General features: G+C 43.9%; 1 protein-coding gene across 2 annotated transcripts in view; it reads left to right on the top strand.

The window, feature by feature from the left end:
* The first annotated feature begins 410 nt into the window (after positions 1-410).
* Positions 411-11,488, top strand: part of RSPO3 (R-spondin 3) — a 58,323-nt gene continuing 47,245 nt past the window's right edge. The window contains exon 1 of one of the 2 annotated variants that reach the window (XM_005487743.4): positions 411-665. In XM_005487743.4, coding sequence (XP_005487800.1) covers positions 569-665 — 97 coding nt within the window. In that variant the 5' untranslated portion in view covers positions 411-568. Of the gene's footprint in view, positions 666-1,864; positions 2,049-11,488 lie in introns of those variants that run through there. The other variant, XM_074537849.1, reaches the window with a different exon arrangement.

The raw sequence follows: 11,488 nt of genomic DNA, 5'->3' as shown, positions 1-11,488 counted from the left end.
GGCCCACCTGCGCCCGGCGGCTGGCGGTGCCCGCGGCGCAGAGCGCGGCTGCTCCGGATCGGCGGCGGCGGGGCTGGGTCCTCCCTCTGCCCCCCCGCCGCTCCCGCCCTCGCACACTCCTCTCCCACCGCCATCCATCCATCCGTCCTGTCGGCACCTCGCACACACGGGCGCGCACAGCCGCACGCACCCCGGCACCCGCACAACATGCTGCCGGCCGCCGGCCCGGCATGGACCCCGGCGGCGGCTGCTCGGCTCCTCTCCGCTGCTGACTGCCCTCTGAGGTTCGCGGCAGGTAGCGGGGCAGACTGCTGGAAAGTGCAATAGGAAAAGCGAAGAGGAAGGGAAAGGGGAAAAAAAAAAAAAAAAGGAAGAAAAAAAAAAAAAAGAGAAAAAAAAAAAAAAAGGCAAAAGACATCAAGCCGGCCAAGCCCAGCTTTGGATCTCAGTGCAGGTATTTCTGCTGCTGTGTTCATCCCTTGCCGCCTACCACCCCGGTTTATTATTTCTTTTTTTAAGGAAAGAAAAAACGGACGAAAAGGAGAAGTCGAACTCTCAAAGGGTTACTATGCAATTGCGACTGATTTCTTGGTTTTTTATCACTTTGAACTTTATGGAATACATTGGCAGCCAGCACGCCTCCAGGGTACGGCGACAGGGAAGAAGTAAGTGCGAAGAGATTTATACTTTGATAACTTCTGGTTCCTCTCGTTGTGCTGTTCACCTGTCCGGGGGGTTCCGTGCCCCCGGTGCCCGGGCGAGTGCGCTGGGAACTAAATCCCGCGTCAGCGGCGAGGCCGAGCGGATTTGCAGGCAGTTTCATTCAACTGGAGGGATGAAAGCGATTTTTGACCTCTCTCTGCTCTTCTTTTTCACCTCACCGGGATGAGCAGCCCGGGCTCTGGGAAGACCTGCGTCTGGTGTTTTACATTTTAATTTCTGGTGAAAGGGAACGTCCTTTCTTAGGTCTTTCCTCTTTCTGAAGGGAAAGGGCGATGACACGACAGGTAACTTTTTGCCGGTATGCCCTAAGCTCCCTTCTCCATCCCGGTCAGGAAGCCCCCTTCCCAAGAGCGGGCAGTACGGATTATCGCTATAGGCTAATGCTGAGGGGCGCTGGGGGTGTCCCGGCTCTGTCCGGCCCGTTGGCTTTCAGCCTCCGCTGGCCACTAGCCACCCATTGCCACCGTCCTGGGACCGTGGCCCCTGAATTTTTTAAATTTTTAAAATTTTTTAGATTTTAATCCCATGGGATGAGGCGAGTCCATCCCTTCTGATTTAACCGGCCCCGGTCCATCTCCGCCCGGGTGCGGAGCAGAGGCAGGCGGGGGCCGGGGGGAAGAGATGCAGTGCCCAGGGTGCTGGCAGAGGCTGCCTGTCCCCCGTGAGTGTTAGAAAGGAGAGCCCCCCGTCATCGGGGAAGAAAGAACAGGAGGCAGCAGCGAGTCGCCCCCTTGGGAAGTCGCTGTCCAGGTCGCGAGGCGCTCCACGCTCAGGCGGTCTCTGGCTCCTGCCTGGGGGTGCGGTGTGGGCTCGGATCCGCGGTGACACCTCCGGCAGTGCCGCCGGCCGGAGCCCTGCCGTGACCCTGCCGCAAGGAGCCGTGGATGAGCGGCATGAGGCGGCAGAGGCCGGCTGGACGCGCCCCCGACCCGGCCTCGCCACCCCGCCTGAATGGGACCCGCCGCTGCTTCGGGAGAGGAGGCGTTTTCTGAGGGCTGCTCATGCCCGTGCTCTCCCCCTGACAGCTGCAGACACCGAGGAAATGTCATAAAACACAGCCCCCTGCATTTCATCAGCAAGAAGTAACTGAGTTACTTCCTCGGGGAGGGGAGGTACTGTTATTTTAATTTTCTCCTGCTCAGCCTTCGCTCCCTTGCCCTGCTTGGCACGGCTGGCCCTTGAAAGCCTCCTTTGTATGGTTTGCCTCCTGCAAACAAGTTTTGATTCACCTAAAGTGCCCCTAAAGCGGAGCTGCGGACGAGAGAGAGCGGGGCTCCAGCCCTCCGATCCCCACGGCCTCACAGCGAGGGAGCACTAAGGGCTAAGTAAAACATGTCAGGGCATCCGGTTTATTATCCTTGGCAAGGGAGGGCTCCGCAGCCTCCATCACCTCCCACCCACTCCTTTAACCCCTGGCGACCGCGGGCCCGCAAGCTGCGGGGGGCAAGGAGGGGAACCCCGGGGGCTCGGCGGAGGCTCGGCCCGGGCTGGGGGCACGGCAGGGCTCGGGGGCAGCACGGCGGGGCTCGGGGGCAGCGCGGGGCCCCCTCCTGCCGCACTCGCTCCGGCGGCACCTGGAGCGCGGCGCGCCGGGCCAGCGCCGGGCCGGCGGCGACCTCTGCTGTCCCGTGCCGCGGCGGGCAGCCCGCGCCTGCAGGTGCTCGGCTCCCGCACGGCTCGGCTCGGCTCGGCTCGGCTCGGCTCGGCTCGGCTTGGCTCGGCTGGGCACGGCTCGGCACGGCTCGGAGCTGCCCCGCTCTCTCGGCCGGAGAAGGCAGGTCTGCCTCCTGCCTCGAGCGGAGGGGCAGACGCGCCGTGCTCCTCCCGGAGAGCGCCGTCCCACCTCGCTCGTCCTCAGGCAACCTGCACAGCGGGGCAGCTTTCGGGAAATAGGGAGGAAGGGTTGGCCGCGGATGTTTAGCTGGTTGGTACACCGTGGGGAAGGTACCGAGCACTTGCTCAAAGTTTTTATGGCAAAGTTTTATGGTTGAATTGTAGGAGTTAGGATAAATTCAGAGCAGAACAAGTGGCTGGAAAAATTACAGCTAGAGGGTCAGAATGGGAATCTGGCTCGTTATTTTGGCAGCGAAGGCAAAAAGCCTTTCAGAACACCTCACCTGCATGTGCTGTAACTCATCCACTGGCCGAAGTCTTCAAATCTAGCTAGTTGCAAGACACTATTTGGTATAAATAGTGGTTACTTAGCTTGAAGCAAAGAATTAGAGAGTGAGTGTTTATGAAAGATTATAAAAGTGGTTATGATCACTTGCACTAATCACTTTGGCTTTAAAAACCTATGAATTGCTGTTAGTAATAGTGCAACTTTATTATAATTATAGTGTGCAGATAAAGACGGCACCTGCCAAATTAATCTACTGTGTGGAAGACTTTCCCTGGATTTCTGTTTCTTTTGCTGAGATAGTCTCCTTTAGTCACAAATCATAAGCACATTCCTAGGGAAATATTTTAAAATTTCTCTTTAACCTGCTTATTTTTAAATATAGTACAAATAAGTTCCCATCAAGCAGTCAGTGAGCCCATGTTACTTTGTTTTGGTTATTATCAGAGTCCTCCACTCCATGTATTATATTGTAGACTTACATAATTTAAAGTAATTATAAAATCTGAACTGGCTAATTCAGAATACACCATGCCAGAGTCCCAGCTGGTATAAATAGAAGTTCATTTGTTAAATTATCCCATCAGAAGGATCTGGTCCTGAAGCATTACTTATTTTGTACCTATTGCCAAAGTAATCCTTCCTATGAGAAACGTCCAGTTCGCAATCCTTTTGCTGTCCAAAGTCCTACTGAATTTTCTAGCTGGGGAGTCCTGAATTTCTGTCCTGTATTCAGTAATAAAGATATAGTCGGCTGTGGAGAGATAAAACTCCTCTAAAGTCAACAATAAAGTGCAGAAAGATGGGTCCAGAATTAGACATAGAACACAATCAATAAAAGTTAAAAGCAAACATACCACTAGCAGAGAAATTTGTGGTTTTATTCTGATAAGAGCAATCAAGATTAACAAAGTTGCAGGTTTGAGTCTTACAAGACAGAATAATACGCAGCTGAGTATAGACTAGCGTACCAATAAATAAGAAGTTCTGTGTATTGGCCAGTGATTGCAGTTTGCTTAGGAAAAAAAGGACGATCAAGTCAATAGGTCCAAAATATTTTGGCTCTGCAGACTACTACCAGTCCCCAAAACTTAGTACTGACAGTTATGTTCATCTCTCACTGACCCTCAAGTAGATGGAAATGAGGTATTATTTGCTGCGGGTCTGTGAGTGACCGGCAGACCATTTGCCATGACCCTGTGGACTAGAAGTGAGCCACGGACTAAATTTGGAAATCCAGAATAAGTAAACTGATAGAAAATTCTGTATTTCTACTACACTCTTACATTTGTGGCTAAAATAATATGTATGACTCTATGGAAATGCAGTTTGGAGGTAGAGCTCCCGTGATTATTGGTAGCCCGTCAAATTGTCTCCTGCCTTTCACTACAATAGCACGTCCAGGACACCCAGTGCTCCTTCCTTCCTTCCTGCCTTCCTGCCTTCCCTCCTGCCTGCCTTCCATTGCTCCTCTGTCCATTCCTCTGCTGATGCGGGACTGCAGGTCTTCCAGCATCTGCTTCTGGTCACAATTGCTAGTGGAGGGCTCCAGTCTGCAAACACTCTGCATCTCTGGCTTGGTTTGCATACAGCTACTTGCAAACTCAAAATGAGGGAGGTGTTTAACAGCCCATTTGTATAGATAGCTATATAAATTAAAACAAACTGGGAAAATATTGACAAAACAACTGGTGAAATTATTTCTTCAGTCTTTTTATCCTCTTGAGGAGGGTGTAATTCACATGGAGGTAGAATGTCAGCAAGAAAAAAAGAGTTAAATTACTAATTAAAATAACACTTCATTGCACAAACAATTATTTTAATAGTTCACCACCTATCTATATTATAGATATCTACATGTATGTTCAGGGTTTGCATGCCACAGATGGCAGTACTACAGAGTTCGTATGTAATATAGATATTGTTACTAATTTTTAAAAATAGAAATAATTTTGTATCTTGGTGCAACAGTTTTAAGCAGAAGTTAGCCAGGCAAGCAGCCATCAAGCAGCACCCCTTGGGCAGGATTGAATTCCTGTTAGTTCTCTTTCAAAGTGTTTGTATGCTGCTGATAATTTTTTCTCTAATCTCTTCATATTAGCACTGTGAGGGTAAATACTTTGATGGCAACAAGTGTGTCCTTTTCTTTTTTGCAATAAAAGAGTATTTCTCATTTTTTGGATGAGAATTTGCCCATTTAAAATTCCTATTGCAGTCACTGGAAACAGAAGATGTTCCATTGTGTTGTTGTAAACTGTGAACATATCTCATTGTAGAGATATCTTAAAAAATTAAATATCAGAAATCACTACCAATCACTGGAAGCTTTTGAAGCATGATAAGGATGGACTGCTTGTGTTATTTAAAAAAAATAACTCAGTATGTATGTAAAATCTGTGCCTGATCATACCAGTACATGTGGAACAATAAGTGTTGTTATCCCCAGAGACTAAAGGACATTGCTGATCAGTTCCCATTTCATACCTGATATCTGAAAGGGTGATAATTTTTTTTTCTATAACTTGCTGAAGATACTTCTTATACTATATAAAATTCATGCGAGACTTTAAATATATGTTACTACAACTTCTCAAAGATATTGATGTAGGATGGTATACCTGAAAATGCATGAAAAGTCCTATTTCTCTCTGCAGAGAGAATAAAATATTGCTATTATTAGTAAGAAGGTTTTAGAGCTTGAAATGCCTCCTTTACTTTCAGTGGAGAAAGTCCTATGGACTGTGCTGGAGCTGGAGTGAGCTTTTTTCTGCAGGACCTCAGGATACATTTTGAATTTGGAAGAAATCCCATACTAAAATACTTGCAAAATTGCATGATTCCAATATGTAAAGCCCCTAAAGAGGATAAAACAATGCCTCTTACCTTTCAAAACTATCATACTTAAGTTGCTTGGGAGGCAGTCTCTTTCTTAATCATATGAAAAGTATCACTATTTTACTACTTCCACCAATTGAGCCAACTGAAGCCAAACAAGTTAACTGAGACTAATTTCTTCTTTTGAGCTTTGCCCTTAACATACCAAGCCTTTGCCAATCCCCGTTCTGCTGTTTCTTCTTGCTATAAATTTTTCACTGGAGACTAAGGAAGTTACACCTGATAAAATCTGAGCTAGAACTCAAAAATCAGACTTAGTCATTTTCTCTTGCTTAGCACGCTCATTTTGCTCTCTGATTTGCAGAGCAAGTGTGCTGGCTGCACCACTGCACTTTATCGCTAGCATTAGCAAGCTGTCTGTCATTTCATACTCAATCATTTATAGACAGGGACCACTAGAACGCTCCCTGCAGTGAATTGTCCCTTTCTCTCAAAATTAGAGTAGAAGTTGCGAAAGCTTGTTGGAGGAGATATAAAAGATAATAAAAAAATATTTTTGTCTCACTTTTAATTTTGGAGTCTGAACAACTCAAAATCACTTTGCCAATTTTTTTACCAAAATAATTCTGAACAAAGCAATCTTATCAGATGACAAAAGGCAGCTGAAACCATGTGCATTTTTATACAAAACTCTGTGTGTCTGCTATTACCACAAACAATGCTTCAGAAGAAAGTACTCAGAGAACATTTATTCATGCAAAACGTGCTATGGCTCTCAAAAAAAAAAAAAAAAAAGAGAGCTCCAACTCTTTTATAAATAGTTGAATAACTGAGCTTTTGGTGACAAAATAATCATTAAAATTAGATGTTTTGTCATAATAAAATCCAATCGATTTTATTAAAGAGTACTTTAACCTTATTTTTGTTGCTAGAACAGAGCAGTGCGATGAGCAATGCTACTTAAGGAACGATTGTACTACGGTTGTCCGACAGCTGACTAATAAACATTTCTGTGTGTTTCAGTTTCCAGATTATGAGCTATCGACCTTGCATTTTAAAATGTTAGAAGAAGAAGATTTTGGGGCACTGTAAAATGAAACAGGAGGTCATTGATAGATGGGATAGTAACGATGTGTGATTTCTGTGGCTTCCTGTAAAGGGCAAGGGCAAACACAGAAGGGCTCACATCCAAGAACTGGACATAAGGTGCCTAAGGTGTGTCTGGGACAGGATTTAAATATTAGTCACTCACCTTCAAATAGTGCGTAATTTCCACCTCACCCTCAACACGTGGACATTTCTCAGATGGTCTGTAATTTCTAACGTGATGTTTCATCTTACTGGCACTGAACATCTGTCCGTGCTCAGATCCTTTCATGCAGCAACTTTGAAATTTTCTCTTAAAGAAACCCTGTGTTAAAAATCACAATGAATAAATAGCAACAAATAATAAATATATCAATGCCAAGTTCCTCCACATGGAGCACACAATATTGCAGATCATTGCTTACTGACATTGGAATAAAGCCACATGCACTCCTGCTCCATACCCAGCCCTCAAGTCCTGGTCTTTCCTGTGCAAACTAAAATTGGCATGGGCGGCGACCTGAGATTACATGCAAATCCAGGTGAAAAACATCACTTTATTAGAAAATATCAATACAGATAGTCTAGAGTCATGCTAAATGGAAGAATTAAGCTTGGGTTTTCCGTTCCTGGCCAAATGTTTTAGCAGCTAAGCTTTTGGATGCGTTAAGGGGCAGCAGGGCTTCTGCTCCCTTCTTGGTGTGTTTCAGAAGAAAAGAGTGAATTCTCCTTTCTTTTGTTAAAGAATGTACTGGTTTGCAGTGTAGTGTAGTAGTGCCCGGGCACCTCAATTCCCTGGACATCCAGGATTTCATGCAGTTTCTGACCTCATCTTTTCAGACCAGGTTAAGGCTCCTTTGTTCAGCGTGCTGGCTTCTTCCCCTTTTGTAGGCACCCAACTCTTCTCACCTACTAAAAGGCAACTGAAATATCTTCCTCAGAGCTCCCAGCTGTACTTTGATGATGTACTTTGAAGGTATCAATGGAGTTCATCATGACACAAAGCAGGGATTTTTGGAACAGCAAAAATCTACCAAGCATCGGCTTATCTACCCCACTTCTCCCCAGATAACTCCCTGGGTACACAGCTTCGCTGGTGATAGTGTTTTCATGGAAAGTCACAGCAGAGGTAGGGCTTAGATATTTTAATGCAGCTTCCCTACAGGGTGAGTTTGTGTTTCAAGGGGAAGGAAGACAAGGTCCTCATGTAAACCAGAATCATAGGAGCAACCAGCTGGTGGAACAAGATTTCCATTGCATTCCTTGAAAATCTTTTACGAACATCCCCATGAACCCAAGCTACTAAAACCTGACACTTTATTATGTTTACACAGTTTATGTATGTTATCAGCACATGCAATACTCCCATAAGGATTTATTACAGGTTTCTTTAGCAACAACATTTTTTATCATAACAGCTCAACTGGTCAGAGAGAGGAAAACAGCCAGTTTCTCCAGAATGAGCCTCCCACACACACTTGTCCAGCGTTATTGAGTTGCTTATTCATGAAGATTACTCAAACCAGTGTCGGCAAGTGTTTCATAACCTTGTTTCCTTTTCCTAGAATGTTCATTATTAATTTCACTTTTTCTATGCCACTGAATAATGAGTTGCTGGTGTTATATTAGAAGAGCTAGCCCTCCCAAATAGAAAAGTGGGAGCAAAGGCTATTTATTCAACATGGGAGTCAGAAGATGTTAAGTGCAAGTATTTCGCAAACACATGGGGATGGATGAAGATTCCAGAAGTTTTAGTATAACACAGAACTAAAAATAATCAGCTAAATGAGACCTTCTTCTGCTGGACATACTGGCCACAGATGTTTAATAGCAAGATCCTGAAGGCCTGGAAGGCAAATAAATGACATGATTTTTTGTTTTGCAAAAGAAAAAAAAGAAACCCCACAACAGTTTCTGTTTTGCAGTCCAAAATGAAATCACACATTTGTCTCTTGTGTTTATGTTTTATGAAGAGTTGGGCAATTGACAAGTTTCAGAGTTGAGGGCGTATTAAAAGGGAAAGTAGAATTCTGTATGAGAGTGTAGAATTTATAACTTGTGCTATGTCCTAGACAAGTATTTTTAAGATCAAGGCCCCAACTTTAGGAATAAAATTATTTAAATGTGCTTTTTAAGCTACCAGTTGAGAAGTTTCAGGTGTGTAAAAATCTGTCTGTAGGATTCAACTTCAAGTGAATGTCAGCAAAAGGGCATCGTCATTGCTGCTTAGGTCGTACATTATTTCTGAAAAATAATTACTTCTGAAAGTAATTTTGAGGAACAGATAAACATAAAAAATTAGTTCCCCTAGACAGATTGTGGACAATAATATTGCATTTTATCTCCACTGGCATAATTTATTTCTGCTACAAATCTACAAAATCAATATGATTTAAAGTGTTTATTCTTTTCCATGATGGGGTACCATGTTCATTCATCTGAGTAATTAACTAAGATACTGCTTTAAAGCCCCAGCTTCCTTCAAACATAGAGCAAGTAAGCTGCCACATTACTAACTCTGAGTTCAGTATATCTAACAAGCAGTGACATACATTATGGTTGTATTGTCTCAATCACTCTATGAACGTAAAAATTATGGAGGAAATTTCAAACACTCTTTCATTTATGAGGTATCTACATATTGTACCTGGATACTCTGCCAAACACGAGGCTTCCCAAGCTTTATGGAGGTTAGAAGCACCGACTGGGGAGTGATCAGAGTGGGGGCATCTTACTACTCTGCCAGGATCTGGCTGGCCACAAAGGAAACTCTGAACTGTACCACTTCAAGATGAGGACAGGCTGCTATTCACCTCTTTCTGAAATCACATCATTTCCAGCTACCCAGTGAGCAGAGAAGTTCATTTCTCCCTCAGGATAAATCACACCTGAGTTCAGATAAAATAGATTAATCAAAAGAGTAGCCTTCTCTTGAATTTCCACAGTTTCAGTGAGAGAGGAGGATTCTAACCATAGCTACCACTAAAAGACCACCAAGCATTATGAAAGCCAATCCATAATCCTTTTTGAAGCCTTACATAATTTCTTGAGAAGTAAGTTATTCATCTATGATACTTGCTGGTTGAGCCTTCTAGTCTGGTTCCATGACTGGCTGAGGTTAATTCTGGGAATAGGAAAAAGGGCCTGTGTTTTTCATCTGGAAGTATGCAGAGACCTTGGGCACATCTTGCTCAAAAGAGATCAGTCACAGAAATTGCAGTACTCCATATAAGAGAGTTTATTCAGAAGTAGAATCTTCCATCTCATCTTCCTTGATTGCTACAGAAACATCTCTGGCTTATATAGGTAATTCCCTGGAACTCCCTGACCCCACAGCTGTTGTCCTAGAATTGGAAAAACTTATGTTTATGCATTGTCATCTCTCCCTTCTCCTCTACACATTAATGCCTATATATCTATCTGTATATATGCATTCCCATACATACACAAAAGTTCACATCAACACAAGCAAGAATTAGAGTATTTTCACTTTAAGATTGTCTTAAAATATAGGTGAAATTCATGCTGATAACCTCAGGTAGAAGTTTTTGACTCCACGTGAAGTTCTTTCATTTGTCTGAAAACTCCATCTCTTCTCCCGCTGTTCTTATCATCTGTTTGGTCATGGAAAACAAAATTATAGTTTTATGTAGGTTAAACCAAATGGTAAATTAAAGAGCAGCAAAAAAAATGCCTGGGAAACTTGGTAGGGAATCCTCTTTTCTTTCCGATTATCTTGTCATGTTTAAAACTGTACTAGAGAGTTATATGGACCCTTCCCTTTTAGGTTATGAAACCTCCCTTGCTTTTCAAATGACCTGCATCACTAGGCTGGGAATTTTACTTAACTGCTTGGAAGGAAGATGATGCTCTGGGCAGGGAAAATTGGAGATTCCAGTGAGAAGGGTCTTTCCTTGCCACTGTGATAATGCAGCAGCACTGCTGCTGATGTTCCTGGGGTTGGCTATGCGTATGGGTACACTTCTTTAACTGCATCTGTGCATGTGCAAGGAAAGACAATATTCCTCTCTTTTATCAGCAAACAGAAATGTCACAATCATAAGGCACATGGCATACTAACCCGAGGTTTTCAATTAGAGCCTCTGCATTGTTTTTAATGGGAGATGGTTTAGGCAGAGTAAACATGTCACAAAGGTTAAGGGACTGATTCTGCTTCTAGCTACAACTCATGTCAGGAAGCAAGTATCTCACAGAGCCCTGCCAGCATAAAATTTGCATATGCACTGAATCCAGCCTAAATGTTTATAAAGGCTACTAAAAAACCATGATAAGTTGGAGGTTTTTGTTGCCAATCACCAAGAAAAGGAGCAGAAATGTAGTCTGTAATTTGCTTTGTGAGTTGCTGGTACAGAACATGAGGGTATTCCACTGTCTTTTGTCAGAGAACCAATGCAATTTGCCACTTTAAAGTGTAGGAGAAATATTTTATGGCTTTCTCCATGGTTTACTTATTCACCCTGTCCAGCACTGTGTATTCCTGAGTATTTTCCTTCTTTGCCTTCCCTATGTTCCTACAGATATTGAACCTGAGCACTATCTCTCAAAGTAGTGCCTGAAGTAATTCACAACATGAGAACATTCACCAGAACAGACTAGCTAAATAAGCGAGCATAGGAACGGACACAAAATGTTGCATTTTCTGAAGTGGCAAGTGGTAGAGGAAGTAATAAGTCTAGATCAGCTCCATTAGCCTGCCAGATTTAA

The sequence above is a fragment of the Zonotrichia albicollis genome, chromosome 3 (genome assembly GCF_047830755.1).
Source record: "Zonotrichia albicollis isolate bZonAlb1 chromosome 3, bZonAlb1.hap1, whole genome shotgun sequence".
Lineage (NCBI taxonomy): Eukaryota > Metazoa > Chordata > Aves > Passeriformes > Passerellidae > Zonotrichia > Zonotrichia albicollis.
Note: the sequence above shows the minus strand (reverse complement) of the source record. Positions and strands in the feature narration are given on the sequence as shown.